The sequence below is a fragment of the Cavia porcellus genome, unplaced genomic scaffold (genome assembly GCF_034190915.1).
Source record: "Cavia porcellus strain 051 isolate PalLab524CR breed Dunkin Hartley unplaced genomic scaffold, mCavPor4.1 scaffold_19, whole genome shotgun sequence".
Lineage (NCBI taxonomy): Eukaryota > Metazoa > Chordata > Mammalia > Rodentia > Caviidae > Cavia > Cavia porcellus.
The window spans coordinates 66,645,505-66,671,955 of NW_026947502.1; the positions used below are offsets into that span (position 1 = coordinate 66,645,505).

The 26,451-nt window shown below is 37.7% G+C and overlaps 2 protein-coding genes across 6 annotated transcripts in view; one reads left to right on the forward strand and one right to left on the reverse strand.

Annotated features, from left to right (window-relative positions):
* The window catches only part of Dcp1b (decapping mRNA 1B), a 55,118-nt gene extending 34,616 nt beyond the window's left edge, over positions 1–20,502 (reverse strand). Inside the window, exons 1-4 of one of the 5 annotated variants that reach the window (XM_023562388.2) lie at positions 20,268–20,407; positions 14,421–14,510; positions 14,212–14,252; positions 10,273–10,400 (exon numbers count right to left, since the gene is read on the reverse strand). In XM_023562388.2, the coding sequence (XP_023418156.1) occupies positions 10,273–10,369 (97 nt within the window). In that variant the 5' untranslated portion in view covers positions 10,370–10,400; positions 14,212–14,252; positions 14,421–14,510; positions 20,268–20,407. Of the gene's footprint in view, positions 1–10,272; positions 10,401–14,211; positions 14,253–14,420; positions 14,511–19,670; positions 20,187–20,267 lie in introns of those variants that run through there. The other 4 variants (XM_023562386.2, XM_013145819.3, XM_005000931.4 and 1 more) reach the window with 4 other exon arrangements.
* Positions 1–26,451, forward strand: part of Cacna1c (calcium voltage-gated channel subunit alpha1 C) — a gene marked incomplete at its 5' end in the record, with an annotated part of 685,364 nt that overhangs the window by 7,731 nt on the left and 651,182 nt on the right.

Here is a 26,451-nt window from a genome sequence, read left to right on the forward strand (position 1 = left end):
CCTTTATAAGGTTATAATTCTACCTTGTAAAACAGGAACCGCTTATATATAATGAGTACACAGAATTGAAGTGTGCTGTTCAGTGAGTTTTGATAGCAGTATGTGTTTTTGACAGTAGTATGTGCACTGTCATTTAACTACTACTCAGATAAGATAGAAAACATTTTTATCATCCTTTCCAGTCAGCACCCACACCCCCACTTCTACCATCATCCCCAGCAGAGACGACAGTTTTCTATCACCATACATTAGTTCTGCCAATTCTTAAGATTTTATATAAACAACATTATGTGGTATATACTCATGGGAATGGCTTCTTTTTTTCAGAGTTTTTGAATTTTATCTGTGTTACTGAATATATCAGGACTTCTTTTTATTGCCATGTAGTATTCCACTATAAAGATACAGCATACTTTATTTATTTATCCATTTATTTATTTTATAAAAATCCACTTACTTATTCTGGCAACTTGGGCTATTTGCAAGGCTTTTTTCCTATAATGAATAAAACTGCTACAAACAGAAGACTTCCGGGAGAACATGGCGGACAGATAACAGCAACTACCGGAGGCTCTCTGAAAGACTCGGCTCAGAATCCAGGAATGGTGCGGACTAAGGAGACATAAGCAGGTGGAGATATGCTCTGCTGACTCAGGAACGAACTGGGCTGAGAGAAACCAACTTGAAATGCAGTCCTGGTGCTAAAACAGGAACAGAAAAGCCTCAGTGTGGAGGCTGGACCCCACGCCATTGTAAGCCGCGATTTGGGTTTCCCGCCGCGCGGCGGCTGGCTGCCTCTACAGTGGCTCGGCAAGGAGAGAGACACACAGAAGCTCTGAGAACGGCAATCTGCGAATGGCAGGGAGGCGTGCACTGACTTGTGGTGAAGTGAGTGAGAGAAACTGACACTCTACCACAGTTTGACTCCAGCGGAGGACTTTCTGGGCCCGAGCAGTCCTGCGGGAGCAGGGCGCGGTGGCGACTCCAGCCACACATCCCCCTCTCGGGCGGGATTGGTGAAAAGTGCCTGGCCTGCATGACGCTGCCAGCGGACCTGGTAGGCTGTCCCAACCCAGATCCCAGAGCCTGACGGTGGCTGGGAGGGGAGACGCGTAGGCTGCCTGGTCCGTAACTCCCTGGTGCGCAGCGGTGAGCGGGAACACCTAACCGGCGCAATTCGATCAGGCTGTGGCTGACGGGGAGAGAAGCTGGGCCTCTTATATAAGCTTGCATATATAAGGAACAGAGAATATGGGAAGAGGCAGCAACAAGAAAGACTCCTCGGCCCCCAATTCTGAGAAACAGGCAATAGCAGACACCGCACCAATACACATAAGGCGCCATATAGAGAGCCTCATAGACCAATTCAGGAATGAAGTTATCAACGACCTGAAGCTAGAAGTATGCAGAATAGTTAGAGAAATGCTAAGCACCACCCAGGAAAAAACAGGCGGTGGAATGGAAGAACAGAAAAAAAGGGGAGAATTGTTTGATGGAGAAAACAGAGAAAGCATAGAATACGTGAAGCAGGTTCAAAGAGACTACCAAGATACTAAGAAGTCTATCGAAGACTGGCATAACAGCTTGAAAGAAACTAAGGACAGACTATCTGAACTGGAGGGCAGACTTGTAATATGGGAGAATGAAATGAAAAACTTCTTAAAAATAACAAAGAAACAAACAGCAATAATACAAAGACAAGAAGATGATAAGAGGATCCATAACTTAAGGATTAAGAACATAAAAGAAGAAGTAGGGACACAAACAAGTGAACTACAAAAGCTACTCACAGAAATAATCCAGGAGAATTTTCCTAATTTAGCAAAAGGTAAAGATACTCAGATGTATGAGGCATACAGGACCCCAGCTACCTACAACCCAAACAGAGCAACACCCAGGCATATAATAATAAAAATTCCAGAAATTCAATACAAGAACAGAATATTAAAAGCTGTCAGAGACAAGAAACAGACCACTTACAAGGGAACACCCATCAGAATTACAGCAGATTTCTCTGCACAAACCATCAAATCACGAAGAGCGTGGGGGGAAATAATTCAAGCTTTGAAAGATAATAATCTCCAGCCAAGATTGAGATATCCTGCACAACTGACCCTGGAAATTGATGGAAAAACAAGGTGCTTCCAGGATAAAGAGGAACTGGAGGAATTTGCAACCACCAATTCAACTCTACAGAGAGTATTGCAGGATATTCTAAAAAAAGAAAAATACAAAGAATCCAGAAATAATGGCAGAGAGGCCACAACGAATGGAGCAGAGAACAAAATGAAGAAGACAAACTGACAGCTACTGACAGAAAAAGAGCTCAACAGAAATGAGGCAGAGAAGATTGGATGATAGGAACAGCTATTGTGGAGAAAATGACATCTTAATAGGTAATACTGATTTAGTATCATCTTGTTTTGAAGTCTCATCTAGCTTTTGTCCTTCTGTCTCCAATGGTCTAAATAGGCTGTATCTTATTGGATTTTATTATGTACAATAGTATAAGCAAAAACCTTTTAAAGACAAGGAGATTATACAGAAACCATTGTTCATTTTCTGTTAGTCGATTCTAAATACTCTGTAATGCTGTCATTCTCTTGAATGGGTTTACATTGTTTTGATATACTTAATGCTACAGTATACGAAGTTGTACTCAAGGATTTCAAAGAAAGAGACAATATGGTAACTACTTTTAGGTTAGGATTATCTGGTGGTGAAACACTATTCTGCTTAAATGGTTATGTTTTGATCTGCGCTGTTTCGTTGTTATGCCCTCTTTTATCTCAATCTCCACTCCATTATTTACTTTTTTATCTTTATCCTTTTAATTAAAGGAAAAAAATAGCAGGATATATTATAGTAACCCACTTTGACTTTTCATTACCTTGATTTAAAGCCCTGTATTACTCTCACCATCTGGTTTTTAACTGATGTTCCCCTATTCTGTTTTGCTGGATAGTATCAGGTTCGAAAGTTTAGACATCAGCTGTGAAGATGAGATTCATTATGACGCCCATTCTTGTTGACTTTTATCTACTTTTGAAGACCTACAATGTCTCCAGTGTTTTGGTTTTGTCGGTTTTATTCTTTACTGTTTTGTTCAATTGTATTATAACTAACGATATAGGCAATTCTATTAGAGATAGCGGGAGGCATTATGGTAACCATTGTTGATCACCTTGTATTATGTTTTTACATTATCTATTATGTCCACCCTTTTGACTTGACCGATTCTGTTCTGTTATGTCACATTTGGTTTTACTCTCTTCCAAAAAAGTAATAAGAACCGTGGGAGCAATGAAATCCAAAATGTGTAATAGTCATGGTACAAAAGAGAGGAAAAGAAAGTGCTCCAAACTATATAACTGCATGTATATTTAAGTGTATAAGATAGAAAATGATATCACAGAGTTTTATTGGATCAATGAACAGAACTGTTTGCAGTATCATTGATGGAATGTCCACTTTACAAGCTTTAATTTTGTGACTTGAACAATTATTTCTAAGATGACAATATGTAATCCATTAACTAGTGATTTCCTACTGTTCATTTTTTTTTCTGTAAATCTGTATAACTTGTACCCTTTCCGTACTTTTTTTTTCTTTTCTCCTTAAATAAAATTAAAAAAAAAAAAAGAGCAAAAAAAAAAAAAAACTGCTACAAACATTTATGTGAAATCTGTGTAGTGATAGTTATCATTCCCCTTATGTAAATATCTCTGAGTAAAATTTTCTGGATGACACAGTAATTATAGATTTAAGTATAAAAAGTTCCCAAACAATTTCCCACTGTGAATATATCATGTTACTTTCTTGCCAGCAATGTGTGAGAGTTTCAGTTGTTCTGCATCTTCATTGACACTTAAGTAATGTCAATCCTTTTTTTTTTTTTTTTTGTCTTTTTGATACAGGGTCTCACTATGCATGCAGTTCAGGCTGAGCTTGGGCTTACTTTGTAGCCTGGGCTGATCTCAAACTTGCAAATGGTTCTCCTGCCTCAGTCTTCCAAGTGCCGGGATCATGGGAGTGCACTACCACTCCCGGCCAGTAATGTCAATCTTTTTAATGTTAGTCATCCTATATTCTCATTCTGGCTTTAACATGCACATTCATCCAATGTTCAATAAATATGTAAAAAACATGCTGTTATGGAAAAACGTTCATTAAAGCCATGTGAGCTATCATTTCAGAAAACCCCAAACAGCTAAAGAACCAATAGTGTCAAATGTTGAAAAGATATGAAGCAACTGGAACTCTCTGACATGGCTGGGAAGAATGTAACTCACCACGACACGTTAGAAAACCCTTTTAGCACCACCTACTAAGACTAAATAAATCCTTGCACTATGATCCTATCATTGCAGAAGTAGTTCCTGTATAAGCACTTCAAGTTTTTGGAACTTTGAGTCATCACATGGAAACCAAATAATATTTAAGATTTGCTTAATGTCCCAAAAGAAATCCTAAAAAAATGGTTGTGAAATTTTGGCTGACTTGTATTAGTTGCCTTGAGTAAAGAAATCTAATACAAGCAATCCAATACTTATTGTAAGTATTTAATTATGCACACTTAATCCAAGAAATTAAATGCTACAGGTGAGTAGAAAGATACCCTGTCCTATACTGTACAGAAACTAGGGCAAATATTATACATGAGATAAAATATAACTATCTTTGGCTTATTTCTAGTTCTGCATTTATTATGTCAAATTTTGAACATATATGTCTGCCTTTTGTGTCAAGATAAACTTGAAAAGAAAAGAGATGTGTCTCATACATTCTTGAATTTCCAAACCCCAGCACAGAGTCAGTATCAATAGCCAAATGCTCAATTGGGAAAATCAAATAAGAGGCACACAACATAGAGCTAGAGAGATAGCTCAATGGTAAGGAGCTTTTCTGGCATGTGCAAGGCCCTGGGTTTGAACCCAGACACAGGAGTGGTAGAAAGACACAGAAAAGGAAAAGTGGGGGGTGGTGATGGGGAAATGGAGGAGGAGATGGGGAAGGACAGAGCATAAAAGATCATAAAAGCAGGAGTTCAGAAACAGAAGAGGGAAAGTTTCAGTTAGGTTTTGAAACATGAATACAACAAGTGGAATTTATCTGGTAAAGTTTGGTCAGGAAAATGAACACAGGAGATAAAAGAGGAGTCACATAGAAGCATGGATGCAGGAGGATTCAAGGGAAGTGTACATATTTGCTAAGTTAGCACATCAGACAAGGGTTCAAGAGTTGGCAATAGACCCGATCAAAATTGTGGCCTGACTACAGCAAGCTTTAAATGTCAGCTGAAAAAATTCACTTGGCAGACACTGAAGATTTTAAGAAGGAAAATGACTTGTGCTTTAGGAAGAGAAATCTAACTGATTTTGTAGGAATAGGAAAAACCAGATGTAAATTACAAGGCCTATTCTTTTTATGAACCTATCCTTTTAAAATGTAACTACTACATTTAAGGTTGAATATTATTCCATGCTATGTACATCAAGTTTGTTTACTCATTCATGGACCCTGGGTGTTTCCCATCATTTGGCTCCTGTAAAGGATGCTGCTGTGGATATTTTGCTATCATTTTGTTGAGAATATTTGTATCTTTATTCACAAGGGATATTGCCTCTTTCCTGGTCATGTCTTTGTCTTATTTTGATATTAATGTTATCTCGTAAGATGAACTGGGAATATTCCTGCCTCTTACTTTCTGAATGAGATTTTTGTAGAATTATCACTCCTTCCTTGAATGATTGGTGGATTTCACCAGTGAAACTATCTGAGCCTGGAGTTTTGTTAGGTTTCTTTTTAATACAAATTTAACTTCCTTAATAGATACAAAGACATTCAGGCTGATTATTTCTTCTTGAATGAATTTTTATGATTTCCATTTTCACAAACACAAATTAGTTCATCTAAATTATCAAATCTATGACCACAAAGTAATTTATAGCATTCTTTTATCATCTTTGAATGTCTGCAAATAATCCTTCCTTCATTCCCAACACTGCTGATTTGTATCTTTTTTCCCCATTTAGATTTATTGACTATTTTCAAAGAATCAGCTTTCGGTTTCATGGAGTATCTCTGTTGTTTTCTGTTTTTTATTTTGTTGACTTCTCTTATTTCTTTTACTTGCTTGGGGTTTAATTTGCTCTTTAATTTTCTGAAGGAGGAAGCTTGAATTAGTGGTTTGAGACCTTTTCGAATTACAATTGAGTGCTATAAATTCCCCTACATGGACAACTATAGTTGCATTTGACATGTCTTTTCTTCATTTTGCGTATCAAATATCTTTTAATTCCTTTTCTGATTTGGTCTAAACTCCAAACTTGATTGCATTGCTTATGTCTGCAATGCAATCAAGCATCTTAAAAGAATTTCACTCTAATCCTGTTACCACAGAGAGTAATATATTCCACATTTTGTCCTGGTCCCGAAATTCATCACTGCTGTCCATAATTTAACTATGATAATACATATGGGAAGTATATTTCTACAGTATGCTCCCATATAGTAAAACTGTATGTAGCTGTGAAGTAGAAAACATAGTAAATAGATACTACCCATGAACAACATAAAAGAAGTGTATACATTAGTTTCCTATTAAGTTTTTATTTAATAATTTCTCTAATAACTGATAAAGTCTCAAACTGAAAAGAAAATTGCTTTGTAATCCTTAGAGTATAAACTAAAAAGATTAAGTACTTCTTACAAATAAACTCTGTTCAAATGCATTATATATTGCTAGCATCTTTACTGCTTGGGCCTGGGGTCCTAAAGTTGGTCTTTCTTCATTTAGATCAAGTTTCCATTTAAAAATAGTCACGGACCATAGGATATTATTTAAATTCTTTAGCCTCAGTATCCTCGTTTATTTAAAAAAAAAAAAAAAGACAGCATTTTCAAGAAAAAGTTTTAAAGAATTAAACAAGATAACCCATATAAAGCCTTAATATAGGATCTAACAGACAGTAAATGCTTATTAAATGAAAGAAATTTTGTTCTAATTTAAAAGCTATCTTACTTTTTAAAGCCTATTTAGGTCAAATCTCATTATGACAAAGTTTAAAGATTATAAATCCTTTCCTATAATAATCTATTTTATGTTTGATCCAAATTCAAAGTTACTTATCAAAGATCTTTTCTTCTTTTGACTAATTAAATGAAGGGTTTTAGACTTTCATGTCTTTATTTTGCTCATTTAAGTTTAACCAATTCTAGACACAGATAGTTATACAGCTCTAGAATGCTGATTTTTTAAACCTAGTAAGTTTCTAAAACTGTGAGAAAACTCACATGAATTATGTAACTATACTTCTGTCTACTGAAATGCTCAAAAATAGCCTAGAACATACACAGACTGATGTGAAGTGCCAAGATCTTACAGACAGATTCTTGACCACCTAGATCAAGCTTCTTAAAAAACTAGCCCTGCAGGGGAGCTGGACAATGAACTGATCTGTACGTCATCAGAGAATATGAAAACCAAAAACAAAATATCTGAACCATCAAAAACAGTTAAGAGGCATCTGAGACCCTACGAAGCAGTGACTAATCAGGGTTTCCCAAGTAAGTAAAATAAATAAGTATGGCTGCAAAAAATCAGGATCTAAGAGACAAAAAAAAAAAAAAAAAAATAGAAAAATGAACCTAGAAAATAGATCCATTCTCTTGTGTTCAGCTGATTTTACTTCTCTCAAATGGAAATTATAAGAAACAAATACACACTGCGCAAGCTGCTTTCAATCTGCATTCACGCGTAGCAGCTGCAGGGTCTAGAGGATATGGGAAAAGCAACAGCAGGAATCAGAATTTGTGCATTTGTATACAAGTGTGTCACCTCACTGAGCCCCAGTTTTCTCATTTGCAAAAGGCAGAGAAAATATCCATCCTACGAAGTTGTGACTTAAGCTGGAAAAAGGATGAAAATATGATAAAATGGATAAATGAAAATAGAACAGTGCTATTGACAGAGATGTAAGATAAAGCACACATGTGAGCCATGTATGTAATTTTAAATTAAAAAAATACAAAGAAGCAGATGAAAGTAAGTTTAATATATTTTATTTAACCCAAGATATCCAAAATATTATCATTTCAACATGTCAATCAATATAAAATTAATGTGTTTTTGTTCATATTCTTTTTCTTTTTGTGTTAAGTCTGGAAATGGATTTCTATTTTACATGCGAAGCACAGAGCAATTCAGATTAGCCACATTTCACAAGCTGCACAGCCACACGTACCTACTGACTGCTACACAGACAGCACATGCCTTTGACTGAGGTAAGGCCTATAAATGTTTATTGGATCCAAATAGCATTACCTATCAGATAATCTCTGTGGGACTCAGCACAGTTGTTTTTAAAATCAACACATTAGAAAGGTTTTTTATGTTCACACTTTTGGTATAGTAATATATAATAAAAATTAAAATATTATCTGTACTAAATAGGTCAAGTATTTATCCTCAATATAACCAATAAAAAATGATCATGAAGCTGGGTATAGTGGCACATGCCTGTAATCCCAGCACTCGGGAAGTTAAGGAAGGAGGATCGCTGTGAATTTGAGGCCATCTTAGGCTACAAAGTGAGTTCAAGGCCAATTTGAACTACATAGTGAGTCCCTGTCACCAAGAAACAATGACAACAAGCAAAAGAACAGTTACAATAGGTAACAAACAGTCATTTCTGTATTTATTTTTGTGGTTATTCTATTAGGTAGGACTTGAGTTATATACTAATTTAACACACAATCTAATAATCTCAAAAAAATAAAACCTGACTAAGTACACAAACGATTCAAACTAAGTGCTACAACTGGTAAGACACACCTGCCAGCAAGAAACAACAGGCAGCAATATTTTGCGTTGATTCTGTATTACAAAACTTTTTACTTCACAGGACCTACTATTGTTAAGTCATGTTAGTTTTGATAGCTTTTATTTTTTCTCTCTTAAAAATTTAACTGTAAAAATCTAATCTTACAAAAATTTAATTCTAAGTGTCTGGATTACCACCTATCATAGCAACTTAATTATATGTTAATGACAGTAAATATATTATCATATTGAATACATCAAAATGACGTTATAAAGCCCAGCATGTGCTCGTAATCTCAGCACCCCAAGAGGCTGAGGCAGGGGGATCATAAGCACAGGCTTCGCCTAGGCAATTTAGCCACTTAATGAGATCCTTTTTTTAAAAAAAAAAAAAATGGGGGTGTTATTCTGTGTGAAGGCCCGGGGTTCAACCCCTAATACCACTAAAAAAGAAAAAAAAAGGACACTACATTTATTTTGAAAGGATTCACTGGGATTGCCGTCAAATATTACTTATATTACATTTATAATGAAAATTACACAAAATGATATACAGGAGGCAAATTCTTATTTCTTAAATGCCAAGAGTAGTATGGAAAATATATATATAGAGAGAGAAAGAGAAAATATTTAGCTGCAAGGTCTTTTAGAAAGTTACCTATAATGCCTACGTGCATGCTCACATGCACACATACATATTTACACATTGACTGGTGTTTTAGTTTTCTGTGTACAGGATGCTCCTGCAATTGATAATTTCATCAATCTTTCTCTGGTACAACAGCAATGGTCAGATAAGACAAGTTAAAAAATGAAGAGACTGTTAAATATGGGACTACTGACTCATTTCAAATCTGAAAAGGACCATTCATTACCAATTATAACTTCAACATTATGAAAAGCCATTAAATTATTAAGGATTGGGGCTGGGGATTTAGCTCAGCAGCATAAGCGCCTGCCTTGCAAGCAGGCAGTCGAGAGTTCGATCCCTGGTACCGATAAAAATGAAAAAGACCAAAAAAAAAAAAAAATTATTAAGGATCAAACTGTCTGGATTTTTTGAGTTCACTTACTATGTAGGCCCTCTCCCTGGAAGATTCTGTCAAGGTGCTAGGTCAGATGTGATGCAAGAAGAAAAGGTGCCACTAGCTGAGTCATTAATTCCGTGCCGGTGGCTGCACCTTCAGGTTCCTCTTTAGTCTCCTCTCCGAGTCTGGAAGACCCCAGTGCTCAGCCTTCGGGTCAGTGATGGAATCATACTACAAAGCAGTATGGCTGCTCCAAACAGTGCTGCAGAACCTCAAACTTGAACTTTCCCAGATAGTTCCCTCTTAAGGCATACATTTCTCTAGCAAATGTCAACACAAACACAAAGATACACACTTCACAATTTTAAAGACCTGGTCAAACTTCAGAAATAAAACTACCCAATGTATTAAGAGACTCACATCTGGCATTTCGGTAGAGAAGGAAAGGGTCCTGGAGTTGGAAATCCAGGTCTTTAGTAATGGGTTCTGTCCTATTTTCCATGCTCAGTCTATTCATAATGGTGAATCCATGCTCTGGAGAAGCAGACCTGAAGATCAGGAGTGGAATGGGGACAGGGGTCAAAGAAAAGTTGTTAAATATATTATATATGCACTGTAACTATGCGATGTGATCAAAATATACAGTGAATTTTACATTTTTTAAAAAATGCATTGTAGTATGATACATCAACACTATTTCCCTTCTAAACACATCTACCCCACCTAAACACATCTATCCTATTGTTGACACCTTCTGAAGCAGTTCTGAGAGTCCTCTTTTGTTACTGTCTTTATGGGGTATGATTACAAAAAAACCACAGTAACAGCGCCTGCCAACTGTCACCCAGTGGAAGGTAAGTCCTGTAAAACATTGCTGGGAATCCTCACGCACTTTACTCACTGGATCCAACACTGTGCAGCATCTGGCTCTTCTCTGAAGCCATACTGACTGTTACCGGCAGGTGTTTGGAATTGATTCAGGGTAGTCACAACAACACGACTAAAGTCACTTAGGAAAAAGGACTTTCAGAACTGCTTCAGAAAGCAGCAAGAAAAATGCAAAGTGTATTTGAAGCAAGAGGAGCATTCCAAAGGGGATTAATGGCAATGTGTCTTTTAGTGTAATCGTTTTTTAATCTAACAATGTAACGTATTTGTCTATCACACTTCACACATTCTGACGCATCTCTTACCTTCCTGTGTTTACATACAGCTTTACCGAAGCTGGTGTACAGAGGATGCAACATTGCTTCACTCCTGGCATCATTACACTAATTTAGGTGTAAGGCAGAGCAGCTGTCGGGGTTAGTTCTTGGAGTTGTCCTTCTTTAACCATCAGTGTGTGTACATTTGTGTGTATATGTGGATCTGTCTTGTGATATAAACATGTATCTTGTCTCCCTATTATCAATTCCCTTAAGGTTACAAATTACTTTAACTTATGTTATAAATCCTTTAAGATTTAAATTCCTTAAGATAAACTACTTTTTAAATTAGTGACAGATACTTTTAAAGGATCTTAGCTTACACAGTGTATATCCCAATTACACAAATAAGTTTTCATAGAAAGATGTTAATGTTGGTCTGAAATTGAGAGCTGCAACGTCTCTAACAGAAATGAAGCAATTCATTGCAAGGAGACACAGCACAAACTAAAAGATTATATAAAGGTTCAACAGACACATATTTTGCTTTCTTCAATACAAAGAAAAGATAAACTACTATATAAGTTTTTCTCAGTAAAAAGTATCACTGATGATGACTTTAATTTTTTATCTCATTCAACAAACCCTGATTGCCTCCTCTGCTTGCAAAAAGAACCCAAATTATACAGTGTATACACTCTTAACAATTACACGTACATCTGCCTGCTCTTGGGTAACAGCCATTAGTAATTCAACCACATAACTTCTGGTGACAAATGAAATACCACAGACATCCATACTAAAACTGAAGCAAGCAGAATTCATTTATTTACTTTAAAGTAGACTAGTAGGGTTGTTATTAACAAACCCACAGAAGTGTTATGAACAATAGGAAAAAACATCTTAGTCTTATTTTACTTCTAATCATTTGATGCTAACAAAGGCAAAACCCAGCTACATTACTGATTACAGGATTTTCTTTTAAGATCTCCAATTTTAAAATTGAGAGAAGGCAGGTTTTACCTGGTCTATTTTACAAAAAAGTAAAATGATGGCAGGCATATAATCAACACACAGAGTAATCATAATAATCATTTCAGCTTAGACTGAAAAGAAATGATGTACTCCTGAAGACTGACAGGTCATCTGGAATGCCAAGTGCAGAAATCACCAATGGTTGTCTCAATGAATTCTTATCCTAAGACAGAGCCATGCACAGACATGGCTTAGAATAGAATCAGGTGTTTGTGTGTAAGAGTCAATTTGATTCTTCCGGTTTCTCATTATCACAACAGGAAGTCCCATCTGTCTCTAATAGTGTGGGGAAACTATACCATTTCATGGTTTATAAACTAGGTCCAGGAATAAAGGTGCCAGTTGCTTAAAGTAAACTCCTAGAAGAAAAGTCAAAAGTGTATCACAGGCAGCTAGATCACCTGTACACCAAACCCTTTCTGGAAAACTTCAACATCCCAGAATCTAGCAGGAAGCAGGGTAAGGCTGGGCTGGGACAGCAGGCGTCCTATTCCTGAAGGACTCTCTACCTCCAGGTCTGCTCCTATCCCAAGTGGCAAGTTATTTCCATTTGAATGTCCTGTTACCACTCTGAACACGTTACTTGAAAAAACTAAAGACTAATGGCTGGGGATATAATAAAGTGGCAAAATACATACTTAATGTGTGAGGCTCTGGGTTTCAATCTCAGCACTGCAAACTAAAACGTAGAAAACTTAGCCTCCAACCTGACTCTTAACCTACCTTCCTGTTCTGTCAATGATTGTTTCTATATCCCATCTTTTGTCTCTATATCTATGTTCAAAAAACGTAATTTCTTAGCCTTACCACCCTTCCTCAGGCTGCCTTCGGAGGCCCTCTCCTTTCAGCACCAGACATGCCCGTCCCAACTTGCACCACTGCACATCTGCGCCATAATAATTTTCTCAATGCCCTCCTGGATCCAATTTTTCCTCAGGCCAGTGTATCCTTACAATGATAATACACTAGCTTTCCCCATATGTTCTCATGACTCTAATAGTCTACTGTTCATAAACCTTTAATGACTTCCTACTGCTAGGAAAATAAATTTCAGAAGCCTTAGTTGGCCGCTCCCAGTCGGCAAATCTCTTTACCATGGAACTAATATAATCCAATATCAGCCCTCTGAAACAGTCATTTTCCTCACTGTCCTTCTCACAGGCTAGGTTCCCCGCCTGGCTTTCGCCATTCTTCCTACTGAGACTGCCTGAACCTCTCTCTGTGCAATTCTACAAGTAAAATTATCCGTGTAAACATCAATTCTATAAAGCCTTCTACTATCATAGCAGCCAATTTGTTACCTATTACCTATCCAGCAGCACTGACGTCTATCTGCAGTGTGCTTATCCTTTCTTTACAGTATTAGGGGTGGAACCCGCGCCTGGCACAGGCCCAGCAGGCGTTCTGCCATTGGTACTCTCAGCTGCTCTGTGTAGCTTAACCATGAATGCAGGTGTAAAGAAAACACATCTAACATGTATGTATATATTCCCTTTACCCCCAATTAAACTGTTATTCCAAGAAGGGTTTGTAGTAAGCTTTTGCATTTCATCCTACACCTATTGAATGTGGCAGGGTTTAGCTGAGACATTTTAGTGAACGTTTACTAGAACAATTAACTATTAAGACAATACACATAATGTATATCTCTGTACATGTGTGAGGTTAACAATATCTGATAAAAACATAGTAAGTGAACTGAAAAGAGCATGAGTTTATTAATAATCTATCCTGAAATATATCCTGTTAACTAGACAATGAAGTACTGAAAGATACCTTCAGTTTTGGACCATGTTTTTTTAAACAGTCAAGAGTGGCAGGGTGATCAATAAAACACTTTTCCAAATATTGATTAAATAATCTACCACTAGCTTCTTGCTGGTGCACTATAAAACTCTACCATTCATTTGAATCACAGAATACTTAATACTATTTCAAACCGAAAACCAAGATTTAAATTAATCTATATTGAGATTTAAATTATATCCTGAAGTCAGTAGTCACCAGAATAAACCAAGGGACATGACATGGTATTCTCTTCTTCCTGTCAGTTAATAATTTCAAACTAAGTTTCAGCTGTTTTACTTCTTTGAAATAAAACTGCACTTGAATGACACAACTGAGGTAAAACATTATTTTGAAGATTGTCAGTTTCTTTCTTAAAGTAAAATAGTCTTACCTTGTATAAACAAATAAGGTTCCTTCCACATCAGTCTTCTCCTAAAAAAATAAAACACATAGCGTATGTGTAGTCTCTTAACTCACAGAGGCAAACTAAACTTCCAACAGAGTAAGAATGATACTAAATCTCAAAGCTGCGAAGCTGCAGTACAGACAGACCTACAGACAGACGGAGGGGCTATTCTTAGGAAAAGAGCCATTGCTTGCCTAAACGGCACTGCAGAGTGAGCAGCAGGGAGCAGTCTTTCTTTCGACATTATCTCTTTTCCAAATGCAGAGTGGGTGACACATCTTTGTCTGAAACAATAATAAAGCAAGGGTGTCCCGAACTTCATGAGAAAGAGCGGAACATAGTTTAGTATGCTGCCTTCTCCATTCTCCAACCTGGGTATGTACGGCAAGCTGTAGAAAATCCTGTGTCTGCATGTCATCGCCCTTCACTTATTTCTCAGGTTCATTTTCCCTTGCCATAGCCTGTCTACGAGAGCAGATGATCTGTCACTAACTTGGCTGACTGAGAGAGAGGAGGCAATGATGTGGTAGTTTTCAGATTAAATCGCCTACTTGGTGTGGAATATTTAAAGTCAAATTTTCATCCAAGATCTTTGAAATAAAGTTATGAGTATTACCAAGTTAGGACTCAAGAATTGCCTGAGGAAGTCTGGAGGAGATGGTAAAGTAAAAAAGTTCGGTTGGTTCATTTGGCATTTCTTTTCCACATTGTTAAAGGCAGGAAACCTGGCCAAATGATAACATTCAAAGATACAATGCATATAAGTTTTTTTTATGTTTAACTAGTAATCAAACTATAATTCTGAATTTAATATGTGCTTTGCTATTTACATGGTTTAATTTCAGCATTCTACCTAATTCTAATATTTTATTATTGACATCCATAACCAAAATTGCTCAAAATTAAGTACTCTATAATTCTGTAAAAAGATGCACCTTTTAAGAAAAAAAGGTATTAACACCAATTTTTAACAATTAACGATTTTTAGGAGGCACACAAAAATGGAAAGCATAGTTCTTTCACACTCTTAATTAATTTCAGCAATTTTCTTGGTGACCTTATCTCAGTGGGTCTCAAAGTGTGGTCCCTAAATCAACAGCACGAACTTGTTAGAAATGTATTCTTGGGCCCTTGCCAAAACCCACTGACTCAGACATGATGGAGAGGCCATCCAGCAATTTGCTTTTTAGTAAGCTGTCTCGGTGATTCTGAAGCATACAAATTTGCAAACCACTGCCTGAACTCAGTAACATATTTTCTGCCTTTGGAAATATATTAGGAGTCAAGAAAACAAAATCTACTATAGTCTAAATTTTATCAAAGTATCACAAAACATAGTCCATCAGCAGGTAACGGTTAAAAACAGATGGTCTGTGTGGGATACTACTCAGTTGTAAAGGATAAACTGGAGTCATTTGTAGGAAAATGAATATACATTGAGATCACAGTGCTAAGTGTAATAAATCAGACACAGACTAAATATCACATGGTTTCTCTTACATGAGAAACTCTAAATATAAATAGCAAAATAAAAGATGACAGGAAACAGGGAAACTTTAGAGATGGGAAGGGTATCAAGATGAGGAAACAGGGAAGGGAGAAGAAACAGGATCAAGATGTGATGTGTGTGTGTACCAATTCTCTACAATAAATGCACTTATTATTCTTCACAACATACTAATAAAAAAGGTAAAACCATTTAACTGGGAAATAACAGTAAATGCCTTTGAAAACATCGTCACTTAGTAAAAAGATTTTTAGTCTTAAGGTGTTAATTACAGAATATACAATTAGGAATAACAAATGTATACCAGTTATGAAAGTTTTAGCTTTTTCCTTATAGGCATAGTTATGAAAGTAAGAGTTTACCCTTTAACTGCACTTAGTATGAAATTTCCATAAAGCACACCAATGTCCTATGAAAAGTTTCCTTATTTCTCAACATGGCCCATTTGCTACATTGCTTTGGAAAATACCCTTAGTCAGAACTGAAATTAAAAAATAGAGGTATTACTTACCTTTCTCTGTAAACAAATGCAAAATTAACTCCTATCTGTTGAAAAATTTATATTGAGTGTACTTTCCAAACTAAGAATTCAAGCTCCTATCTACACTGTCAATCACTAAGAAAATGGCCAGGACAGTACAGTGAATGAATGCTACCCAACCTAAGAATTTGTATCTTGGAGTTCAGCTGGTCCAAATGGCAAGTACCCAGTAGTTCACAATGAAGAATCAAACTGCAGAAACTAAATATAAGCTATCCTCCAGTACAATGACAGAAAGGGACGTTAGAATCTGGTTGATGGAACTAAGATACTGAAGAACCTATGCACATGGTTAGGGTCATTTGTCACAAGGCCAAAACACTTTTTTCTCCTATTTGACCTTGGACAATTTCACGTTGGAGATGCAAATCATAATATGTATCAGCACAGGGAAGCTGATAGCTTCTGACTTGTTTCACGTCTTCCTCGATGTAGCAAATTCCTTTTTCCTTCTAAAAACAAAAACAACAACTTCAGGACCACATTTTTGGTCCTGAAAAATCCATAATCAGAACTGTAAGAGGAAAGCTTTTCCTATCTAACTTATTAACAAGCAAGCACCTGACTTTGTTCTTAGCTTGCCAGTGGGAAGGAGCTGCTTCAGTAACTGCAGTATGGTCCTAGTGCTGGGTTCTTGCCCAGCAGACTGGACTAGCTTATTGTTCTGGGTCTGTTTGTCCACCAAAAAGAGACAACTAGTCTACATCACTCTGATCTTTCAATGAAACAATACTTTTTAAGGGCTCTGATTAGCTGCAAAAAGCTTTGGAAGTATAAATTTCTGTTTTATTATCGCTGAGGCAGCTGAGTGCATGTCTTTTCCTGATCATTACAGTTATCCAAGAACAATCAGATTTTTTTTTTTTTTTTTTCTGTATAAAGTCCAGGGTCAGGGGTATGGGGAATAGTTAAAACAGGCTTTTACTAGGTCTTCATCAGATAGTCTTAAGTATGGAGGACTTTTATGTTAAAGTATTAATTCATAATCCTGAGGAACTTTAAAATTTTTAAAGTACAATTTAATTATACAATATTACACTATTATAAAATCTAAGTATGAAGCAGCTCAAAACTCAGATTTAAAAATGACAAAATGGAATACAGATAACGCTGTTTTGTACATTACCGAGACTCAGTACACTGACACTCTTGAAAGAACGCATACAATCTCAATTTTACCGATTATTTTAAGTTAATAAAAAAAAGTAGGTCTCAATTTCTTTTCAAATCTGTCTCTATCATTCATGTAGCATCAGTTGTTTGAAGTCCTTCAACAGTATCTAATGCCTGGGCCTCATTATCCAAAGGTTTTGATTTGTATTACATTTCTAAATACTCCCGAGTTAATGAGATACACAGAAAACTTAGAACACCATTAGCTGGAAATACAGGGCACTATTCATTCTAGGGCAATTTTCTAAGGTTAGCATTTTTGACATTTTGGAGGAGACAAATCTTTGATGTAAGGTGCCTAACAATACCCATACTTTGTAGCATGTTTAGCTTTATTCCTGGCCTCTATCCTGCAGATGCTAGCAACATCCTCTCTCAGTGAGAACATCCTTTCCTGATACTGCCAAATGTCACCTCGGGGCAAAATCAATTCCAGCTGAGAGCCACTGTTCTAAGGACTAAAAAAAGTGACAATAATACAAGGCCTTGCAGTCTTCAATTAATATAGGTACTGTAGGGGAGCCATCTCACCTGGCAATGGAAAAGCAGGCCTACTCTTAAAATTTCCCAATCCGGTGATGACATAATCATCCTTTTTCCTACTTACTGGATGCTGGGGATTGAAGTCAGGGCCCTGTGCATGCTAAGCACACATTCTCCTTACTGAACTCCGCCTTCAGCCTCATAATCCTTTCATAAAGCAGCTAATTTTGTGTGATCTTCATTCCTGGTTTCTCCTTCTATAAATTCTTGGTGTCATTTATATATTTTCAGTGTAGTAAGAATCTGCCTTCTTGCAAACACTTTTGCCTCCATTCTTGATGTTCTGTATACTTTAAGTTTATATTCAAAAGGCTCCTAGTCAGAGACCTGAGTGATGGCATCAGAAACAGTTGTGACAATTTGCTTGCCCTCAGCAACTCTGCTATAGTTGAACTAGGCCCCATTCTTCTGCCTGGCTACCACAGCCTTGAAGATTAGTATTTGAAAGAATGACCTTTTACTGAATGAATTATGCCTGTCTAAAGGCAACAAGTCCAGGAAGCAGGAAAACATAACTCCTGTAAATAATGCATAGTGACAGTTCTGCCTCTGGACGAAGCTTTTGTTGATGGGTTTCACTGGGCATTCGTAAAGTTTTGCAATGATTTTTAAAAGGTCTCTATCACACAGATCAAAGGCCTTTAGGAGATGACATTCAAGAGAAATGTTCTACCAAATAGGTTGACAGTTTATCAAGATTCTCCAGACTCTAAGCCTACTGCCAAATCAGCTTAGAGTGCTAACTATACATCCCTGCTCTTTATTACAGAACTACACTACATCTTTGGCATCTGTCTATAGAACAATAAAAACAGCCACATATAGGATCATACATGTCAACATCAATGCTTTTTATGTGAAAACTCAGGTGATAAATTGCTCTTCTAACTAGGGGGTTGGGATCAGGATTGGGAGTAGTCTCCTGATCAAATGATATGCTTTGTACTAGAAATGGTGAGTGTTAAGAGATCTCCATGTGTTCCTTTTGGGTTTGGCAACTTGGAGAGTAGATGTAAATTCTTTGCCCCATTTGTTAAGAACTTAAGAGAAAAACTATTCTCTCTCATTTGGGGGAGGAGGGGTAATAGCTTTTGATTTTTTTTCTTTTGCAATGGTGGGGATAAAACCCACGGCTTGAGGCCACTTAAGCAAGCCTTCTACCACCAAGCTACCTGCCCAACCCTTGAGAGCACTTTTATTTTTGTACTGGTACGGGAAATCGAACTCAGGACGTTGCACTTGCCAGGTAGGCGCTATGCTACTTAGCTACATCCCTGGTCCAGCATTTTTATTTTTACGTCAATGATTGTGTGTATGTGTGTGGCATTGGGAATTGAATTTAGAGCCGTGTGCATGCTAGGCAAGTCCTCTGCCACTGAGGTACATCCCCACCTCGCGTCAATGATTTTTCAGGTATTTATTACAACCTGCTTAAGAAGACCTAAGTGGACGCTAAAAAAAAGAATTTGCTTAATTTCCCCTAAATTGTGATTTTTTTCCTGATTTGAGAAACTCATTAGAAAATTCAAGTAAGTTCTTATTTTTTAAAAATGATCGGTAACTTAACGGACAGGCATCACTTGGTACACAACCACTATGAAGAGAAAAAAACTACATGTTCCCACAGTCAAGGAGGTGGGTTACAAAATTAAATGGCGCAATTCTTGCAACAGAACTCACGTGTTTCACGCTCCTACCAATCCTAGCTGTGAAGAAAAATTAAGTTTCTCTGTATTAGAATGGACTCCAGTATCAAAGGCTGTAACGTACTGATCTTCCCAAGGTCACCAGCCTCCCTTTAAACGTCACACTGTCCACTCTGTCTTTTATTTTCCATGCTTGCTCTTCGGTTAGTGTTTTCTGAGTATTCCGATTGTCCCCAGCCATGAAGTTTTGAGCTCTCTCCGCCCCACCTAAGATGGCTGATCCAGAACCAGAACCCTTTTTTTTTTGGTCTCCTACCCTGCCACCGGTTTTACTGTGACAAAACTCAGCTTTGTTTTACCCGAGCACCCGGCTTCCGGCCTGGCAGCGCCGGGTCCTGTGCCTGACTGCTCTGCTCCCCGCGTGGGACCATTATTTACTGTCCTCCCCTAACTCCAGGTGGCTTCTCGGGTCGACCTCCCGGCCCTAAACTCAGAGTCAATCTGCACAACTCTGGCCGCAGGCCCGTCCACCACCGTCGGAGGCGTGTCCTCCCTCACCAGCTGGGAACCCCGGTAGGACCCCGTTCCGCTCCAGCCCGGGTCTGCACTGCCCCGTCGCGTGCGCACGCACCCACTCGTTGGCTCGATGGCCGAAAGTGTACAGGGCCACCTGGCTGGCCACGTCCACGATGCGGTTGATATAGGAGTCGTGGCGCTGAAGGGCAGCTAGGCTGATGTCGCGCCCCTTCCCCACCAGGCCGCCGGCCGCCGGGGCCGCCATCTTCTCCCTCCCTCCCGGGCTCCTCTAGGGCTCCAGCAAGCCACTCTCAGTAGATCGCGGAACGAGCGAGCGCCCACTGGCCCAGGGAGGCTCCATCCGCCCCGCGCTCGCGCTGGCGGGCCAAGGCGAGGCATCACTGATCGATGTCCGACGTTTCTCGCTGAGGATCGTTGCTACTGGTAACGACAAGCCCAGTTCTTCTGAATCCCGTTTTCTTTCTTCTCTCCCCTCCCCCTCTTCTAAACTAATTTTCTTCCTACATGAGCTTTAGAGCTGTATGCGGGATACTATTTCCTTTTGGATGTGTTCGACGGCTTGGCATGTATTATTTTTGGCGCTTCATGATCAAAACTTTAATAAATTAACCTCAAGCACTAATAACTCTGTAAAGAAAGATCTGTGATTTCTTAATATGCTAGTATCCAGTGGTTCTCAAGATATCCCTAACACCCACGTCGGAGAGGGGTGATTCCAGTTTCAGGGGATCTGTAAGGTTAAAAAATTATCACAACAACGCTGACTTACTTGATTTGGTCATATTGACTGTTTTTCATCAATGTTGCCAAACCAATGGTGAGTTAAAACGCTATGCTTTGTCCTGAACTAAGGCCTGGCAACCAAGGGCACCAGTGATAAGTGTGTTCCTCATTACCAGATACTCTTAAAAAAATAACAACAAAACCAGCCGGAGCCAAAAGTCACTTGAGATTGTTCTTTATAAAGAAGTAAAATTAACAATGTCATTAAAGTTCAATAGATACACATTTTAGATATACATCTTTTAAATACTGTGTGAAAAAGAAAACAGGAAGCATCCATAAAGCACTCTGCTGCGTGTCAAAGAGCTGTATGTGTCTCCAGGGAAATACTGTGCGCGAATTGTGAAACGAGGGTATTTTTTTGCTTTATTTTTAAGGAACACTATTTTTACTTGGAAGATAGATGGACAAACTGTGGTTATTCAGATACATGTGAGACAGTTTCGAAAACAAAATTTGCCTGGCACTTCTAGAAAAATAGCAACAATTACCGATGTTACTGATAATACTTGAATCTCGTGGTAGGAATTACCAGTTTAGAAAACACGCATCTGCTGCTTGATAGCTTCCTAATACTTGAAGTATTTTCTGATGAGACCAGTGATATTAATGATTGCAGTTTTTAAAAAATTTGTAAGAAAAAGTGTCCACATTTGAAATATCTTACTTAGCCCAGTCACTCAATATTTTCCAAATGACCAAGTGCCTGATGTTACATAATTATGCATGGAGAAAGGATCCATTCACAGAAAATATGGATTAAAGGATTTTAATGTACCAGAGTATGAAAAGTTAATAGATATGATTCTGCATAGCACATTACAATTAATCTTCAAGAAACTGCCATTTGTCAAGATTTGATGTATTGTCAAAGAAAAAGATCCCCAATTATCTCAAAGATTATTAAAATATTCATCCCTTTTTCAACTGCATTGTCAGTGTAAAGTCAGAATTTCTTTGTCTGTGTCGGACAAAACACATGTAATAACAGACTATAGTCAAAAACAGAGGAGAGACTTTAGTTGTCGTCTATTAAGGAAGGCATTAAAGACATTTGCAGAAATGTAAAACACTATTTCTGTGTAATAGAAAAGTAGTTTTCATGAAAATATATTATTTATATTTACATTTACTAGCTTTTTATTGTAATTTTAAATAAATGAATAAATTCCCAACATAGCAAATATTCATGGACGACTATAATTCACATAAAGAAAAGTTATTTGAGGTAGTCCTTGGTAATTTTTTTTTTTATCAGTACCAGGGATCGAACTCACAACTGCCTGCTTACAAGGCAGGTGCTGATACCACTGAGCTAAATCCCCAGCCCCATCCTTGGTAATTTTTAAGCATGTAAAGGGGGTTTTCAGAATGAAAAGCTGGGAACCACTGATATAAGGCTTTCTTTTTATTAGCACCTTCATCCATACTCATGAACTCTTACCTATTTGTACTTGATTGTCTTAAGGCCCGAGCCCCCTCTCAAAATAGTAAGTAGCACTGGAATCTTTGAAATCAGGACTTTAATTTTACTAAAATCCTTGACTGGGTCCTCAGTCCTCTCCACCCCAAAGCCAATACAGCAGGGACTTCAAACCTTTTTTGACTGGGATTGGAGTTCATTAACAATCCAGTTCAGGGGCTGGGGATATAGCTCAGCAGGAGAGTGCCTGCCTGGCAAGCACAAGATCTTGAGTTCAATCCCAAATCTGACCCAGAATATACATTTATATATTTATATCTATTAACTAAAATAGAACAAAATAAAATAACAATAAATGATAGGTGGATGGACATATACATATGTTTACATATATATGTCATTTAAAAAAAACTCTGACTCTAAATTGATTTCATGAGGGTCTAATGGATTGGGACCTGCAGTTTGACAAACACAAGCCTCAGCAAGTAAGCAACAATATAAAGTAGCATTTCAGTGTGCTATCTTGTTTCCAGTATTACTGAGCTCTCTGCTCCTCCTCCCATATTTCTAAAAACAAGTTTAATTCATTGCATGGACAAAAAAGACTTTTGTGATTAACTTTTGAACTAGTGTGATACTTTCTCTCTTGATTAGTTCTTCTAATTTTGATTGTTCAGTGTGAACCCACAGGTTCTACTTTGCATTTTTCTCACACATACAATGGGACATTGCTTTTTTCTTTCCAGCTTTTAGCCCTTACATACCATGTTCTGTACACAGATCATTTTCCTCTTAATTTTTCAGACTTTCTGCCTTTAACATGTAAAGAATAAATCCCAGCCACAAAAGAACAAATTGCTTTGAGTTCAGTAGAGAAGACAAGCAACACAGGAGACAGTATAATATGTTAAGTATTCATTTTTAAAAATGCCTTATTGCTTGAGTGACTTGTGTGACCCCGATTATGAAGCTCTTACTGAGAGCCCACCAGATGACACACATTCATTCATTCTCCAGTTATTCATTGTTGCTCGCTGTGTCTGTGCTGAAATTACAGGATCACATCATTCCCAGTCCTTGACCTCATGAGTGAGCAGGATGAGCATCCCACGAAGCTGCTTTATATATGAACAGCACACCAGTAGGGCTCTTAGAAGAGTGGGTCGATTCCGTTGTCATTAGAATGAATGAAGGAAACAACGTGTCCTCTGTTCTTATCTTCCTCATCAACTATCTCCCCCAATTATGCTTTGCACATTTGTCCTCTTACCCTGGAACGGCCTTTTCCCAGAAGGTCACCTCTTGTTTTGTTTTTTGGCTGCAGCAATGTCTTGCTGCGAATCCTCGGTGGCACTCTACTGCTATTTTGCTTAACTCACTTTATCTGGAATTAGAGCACTTATTTAATTATTCAATATGTTTCATGTATTTTCCCCAATTCTAAAAAATGAGTCACCATGGTAGAAGAGAATTGTTACAGAAAGCCTAGTCTAAAAACAGTTATTGCAATTGAACAAATTTAGCTTCAAATTTCTTGACAGAGAAGCAGAAAGGGGCAAATAGTGCCTCATAGTTTTAATGTAGCTATTTTTATGCCCTTGTAGTCTCTCTAGAACTTGATCTGATGCTTTGTGCGTAACAGAGATTCAGTAAACACTTATTCTATTGGACTAAACCATGAAATTCATGTCACTCATTTAACATCAACATTTTCTAATGAGCTCTTGGTTTATGGACTACTGAAATCCAAGCAGGGACAAGTAGTACATAATGGTAAATCCTGATCTTTTAAAATTTACATTCTGAGGGAGAATACAAAAATTTTTGTTGCGTTTGTTTTTTAACTTGCAATATGGTTTCACAAATCCTTGGACATTACATATCAAGTAAAAGACAAAAAGATAAACGCTGCAGTAACGTCGGCTGCCACGCTGCTTCACCCCTGGGCCCGCAGAGCCGCACTTCTTCTTTTTCTTTTCTTAAAAAATTTTTTTCTGAATGGCTAAATTTCTGTCCTTCTATGTTGACGTCAGACTTCTACCTGCTTTCCACTTGAATAATCTGTGTTTATAGAACCAGCTCATCACCTCTTATTCAAATACACTGTGTTACAGTCTTGATATTAGTAAAGGACCATTTCAAATAGGCAAATACTTTTTTAATCCGCATGGCTTTCATGTCTGTTGGCTTTCGTGGAGCTGACGTACTTCCACTGTGCTTCCATAATCCTCAGCATGATACCTTGAGCAAACACAGGTGCTTTTGGGTTTCATGATTACTTTATAATTGTCATTATCAGATTAAATATGTGCTAACATCTGGTTTTATAAAGTTGGAACTCGCAATTTAAAATGAGTTCAGAGTATGAAAAAAATGTATCTGGAATTTTTATACCATTGCGATGACTAAGACAAAATTTATCACCTTATCAGTCAAGATAATTGTAATCAGATAAAATGTTGAAACTATTTGAAAAAGGGATAAGACTGAAAAACGTTTCGTTTTATAGCCATGAATGATGTTTGTATACAAATATAGAACAACTCGTTGCATATTAAATTTAAAATGCAGCAGTTTGCTTTATTACCACAGTATCCTTCCCTTTGTTATGCAGTTACCCTCCAAATTTGCCTTGGTCTTACGTTAGAATGAAAGGCGAGAGCAGTTTCCAGGATGAACCTGAGGGCCTGTGACTCTATCATTACTGAGTCAGTTCCTGACGCTCTGCTCAGGGCATCTCTGTGAGTTTCCCTTTCTGGTAAGAATTTTATTCCAGTGGATGATGGAAATGAGGAATGAACTTTCTCTTCCAGGGAGAGTTAAAGTGTTACCAGCTGTTTTAAGCATGGTTCATTGTTTGTTTTTGAGCAGCAGAGCACAGTAGAAAGGTAGTATTTTAACCTCCTTCTACTGGTGTGACCTTCAACCAGTAACCTCGCTGAACTCTGGGGACTGTAATATCTGTCCTGCCAATTTCACAAGGTAAATCAGATCAAGTGAGAAAACGTACCTGAAAAAAAAAATGTTGTAATCTGTAAAAGAAAAAAACTTTTAATAGCAGGAGCCACATCACTTTCATCAGCATCATTAACTTCATCATTATTTTTAAAAGCAGCTTATTGAGATGTATCAATATCACAGTATTTTGTTCATAGAAGTTTAGAAGGGATACTTCTCTCTTAAAATTTTTAAATTTTATTAGTACATGTTTGCAGGTCATGCAGTATGCAGTCATCTTGGGGTGTGGTTACATGGGCACACTACAGTTTGTTTCTTCTTTTCTTCTTAAATCCCTTGGCTTTTCCTCCGTCCTCCCATTTTTATTCTTGTTGGTATTATTAGTCCTAGCTCGTGCTATGACATGTAATATTTAATGGAGACTATGAAGTTTCTGAACATGGCCTGCCTTTATTCCATTTATTCCCCACCTTCGCACCCCTCTCCCAGGTCCCCCTGGTCCATTTCCCTACTGCAAGAAACCCTTCTACCCATTCTTTCTACCTAAAGGGTGAGTAGCCTGAATAAAATTTAAGTGACGGGAAGAGGGTTACTGCTGGTTGCTGGTTGCTTGCTGCCCTCCTGGCTCCTGGCTTCTGCCTTCTGCCTGCCATGAGCTGTCTGTCCTCTGCGATGCCCCTCTGCCATGCCATCCTGCCTGGGAGCCAGCCAATCATGAACCGCACCCTCTACACACTGTAAGTTACAATAAACTTTTCCTCCTTTTAACTTTCAATGTTGGATATATATATATGTTTTTTGAGACAGGATCTCACTGTGTACTTCAGACTGATCTTGAACTCACTATGTAGCACAGGCTGACTTTAATGTTTTTTTTTTTTTTAATCAGTACTGGGGATCAAACTCACAACCACACGCTTGCAAGGCAGGCACTTATGCCACTGAGCTAAATCCCCAGCCCCAACACAGGCTGACTTTAAACTCACAGCAATCCTCCTGCTCAGCCTCCCAAGTGCTTGGATATTTTGTCTCAGCAATGAGAAAAGTAACTAAGATAATAGCCATTCTTTCTAGAGTAAGATGGTGTCTTAGCATTGTTTTAATTACTTTAATG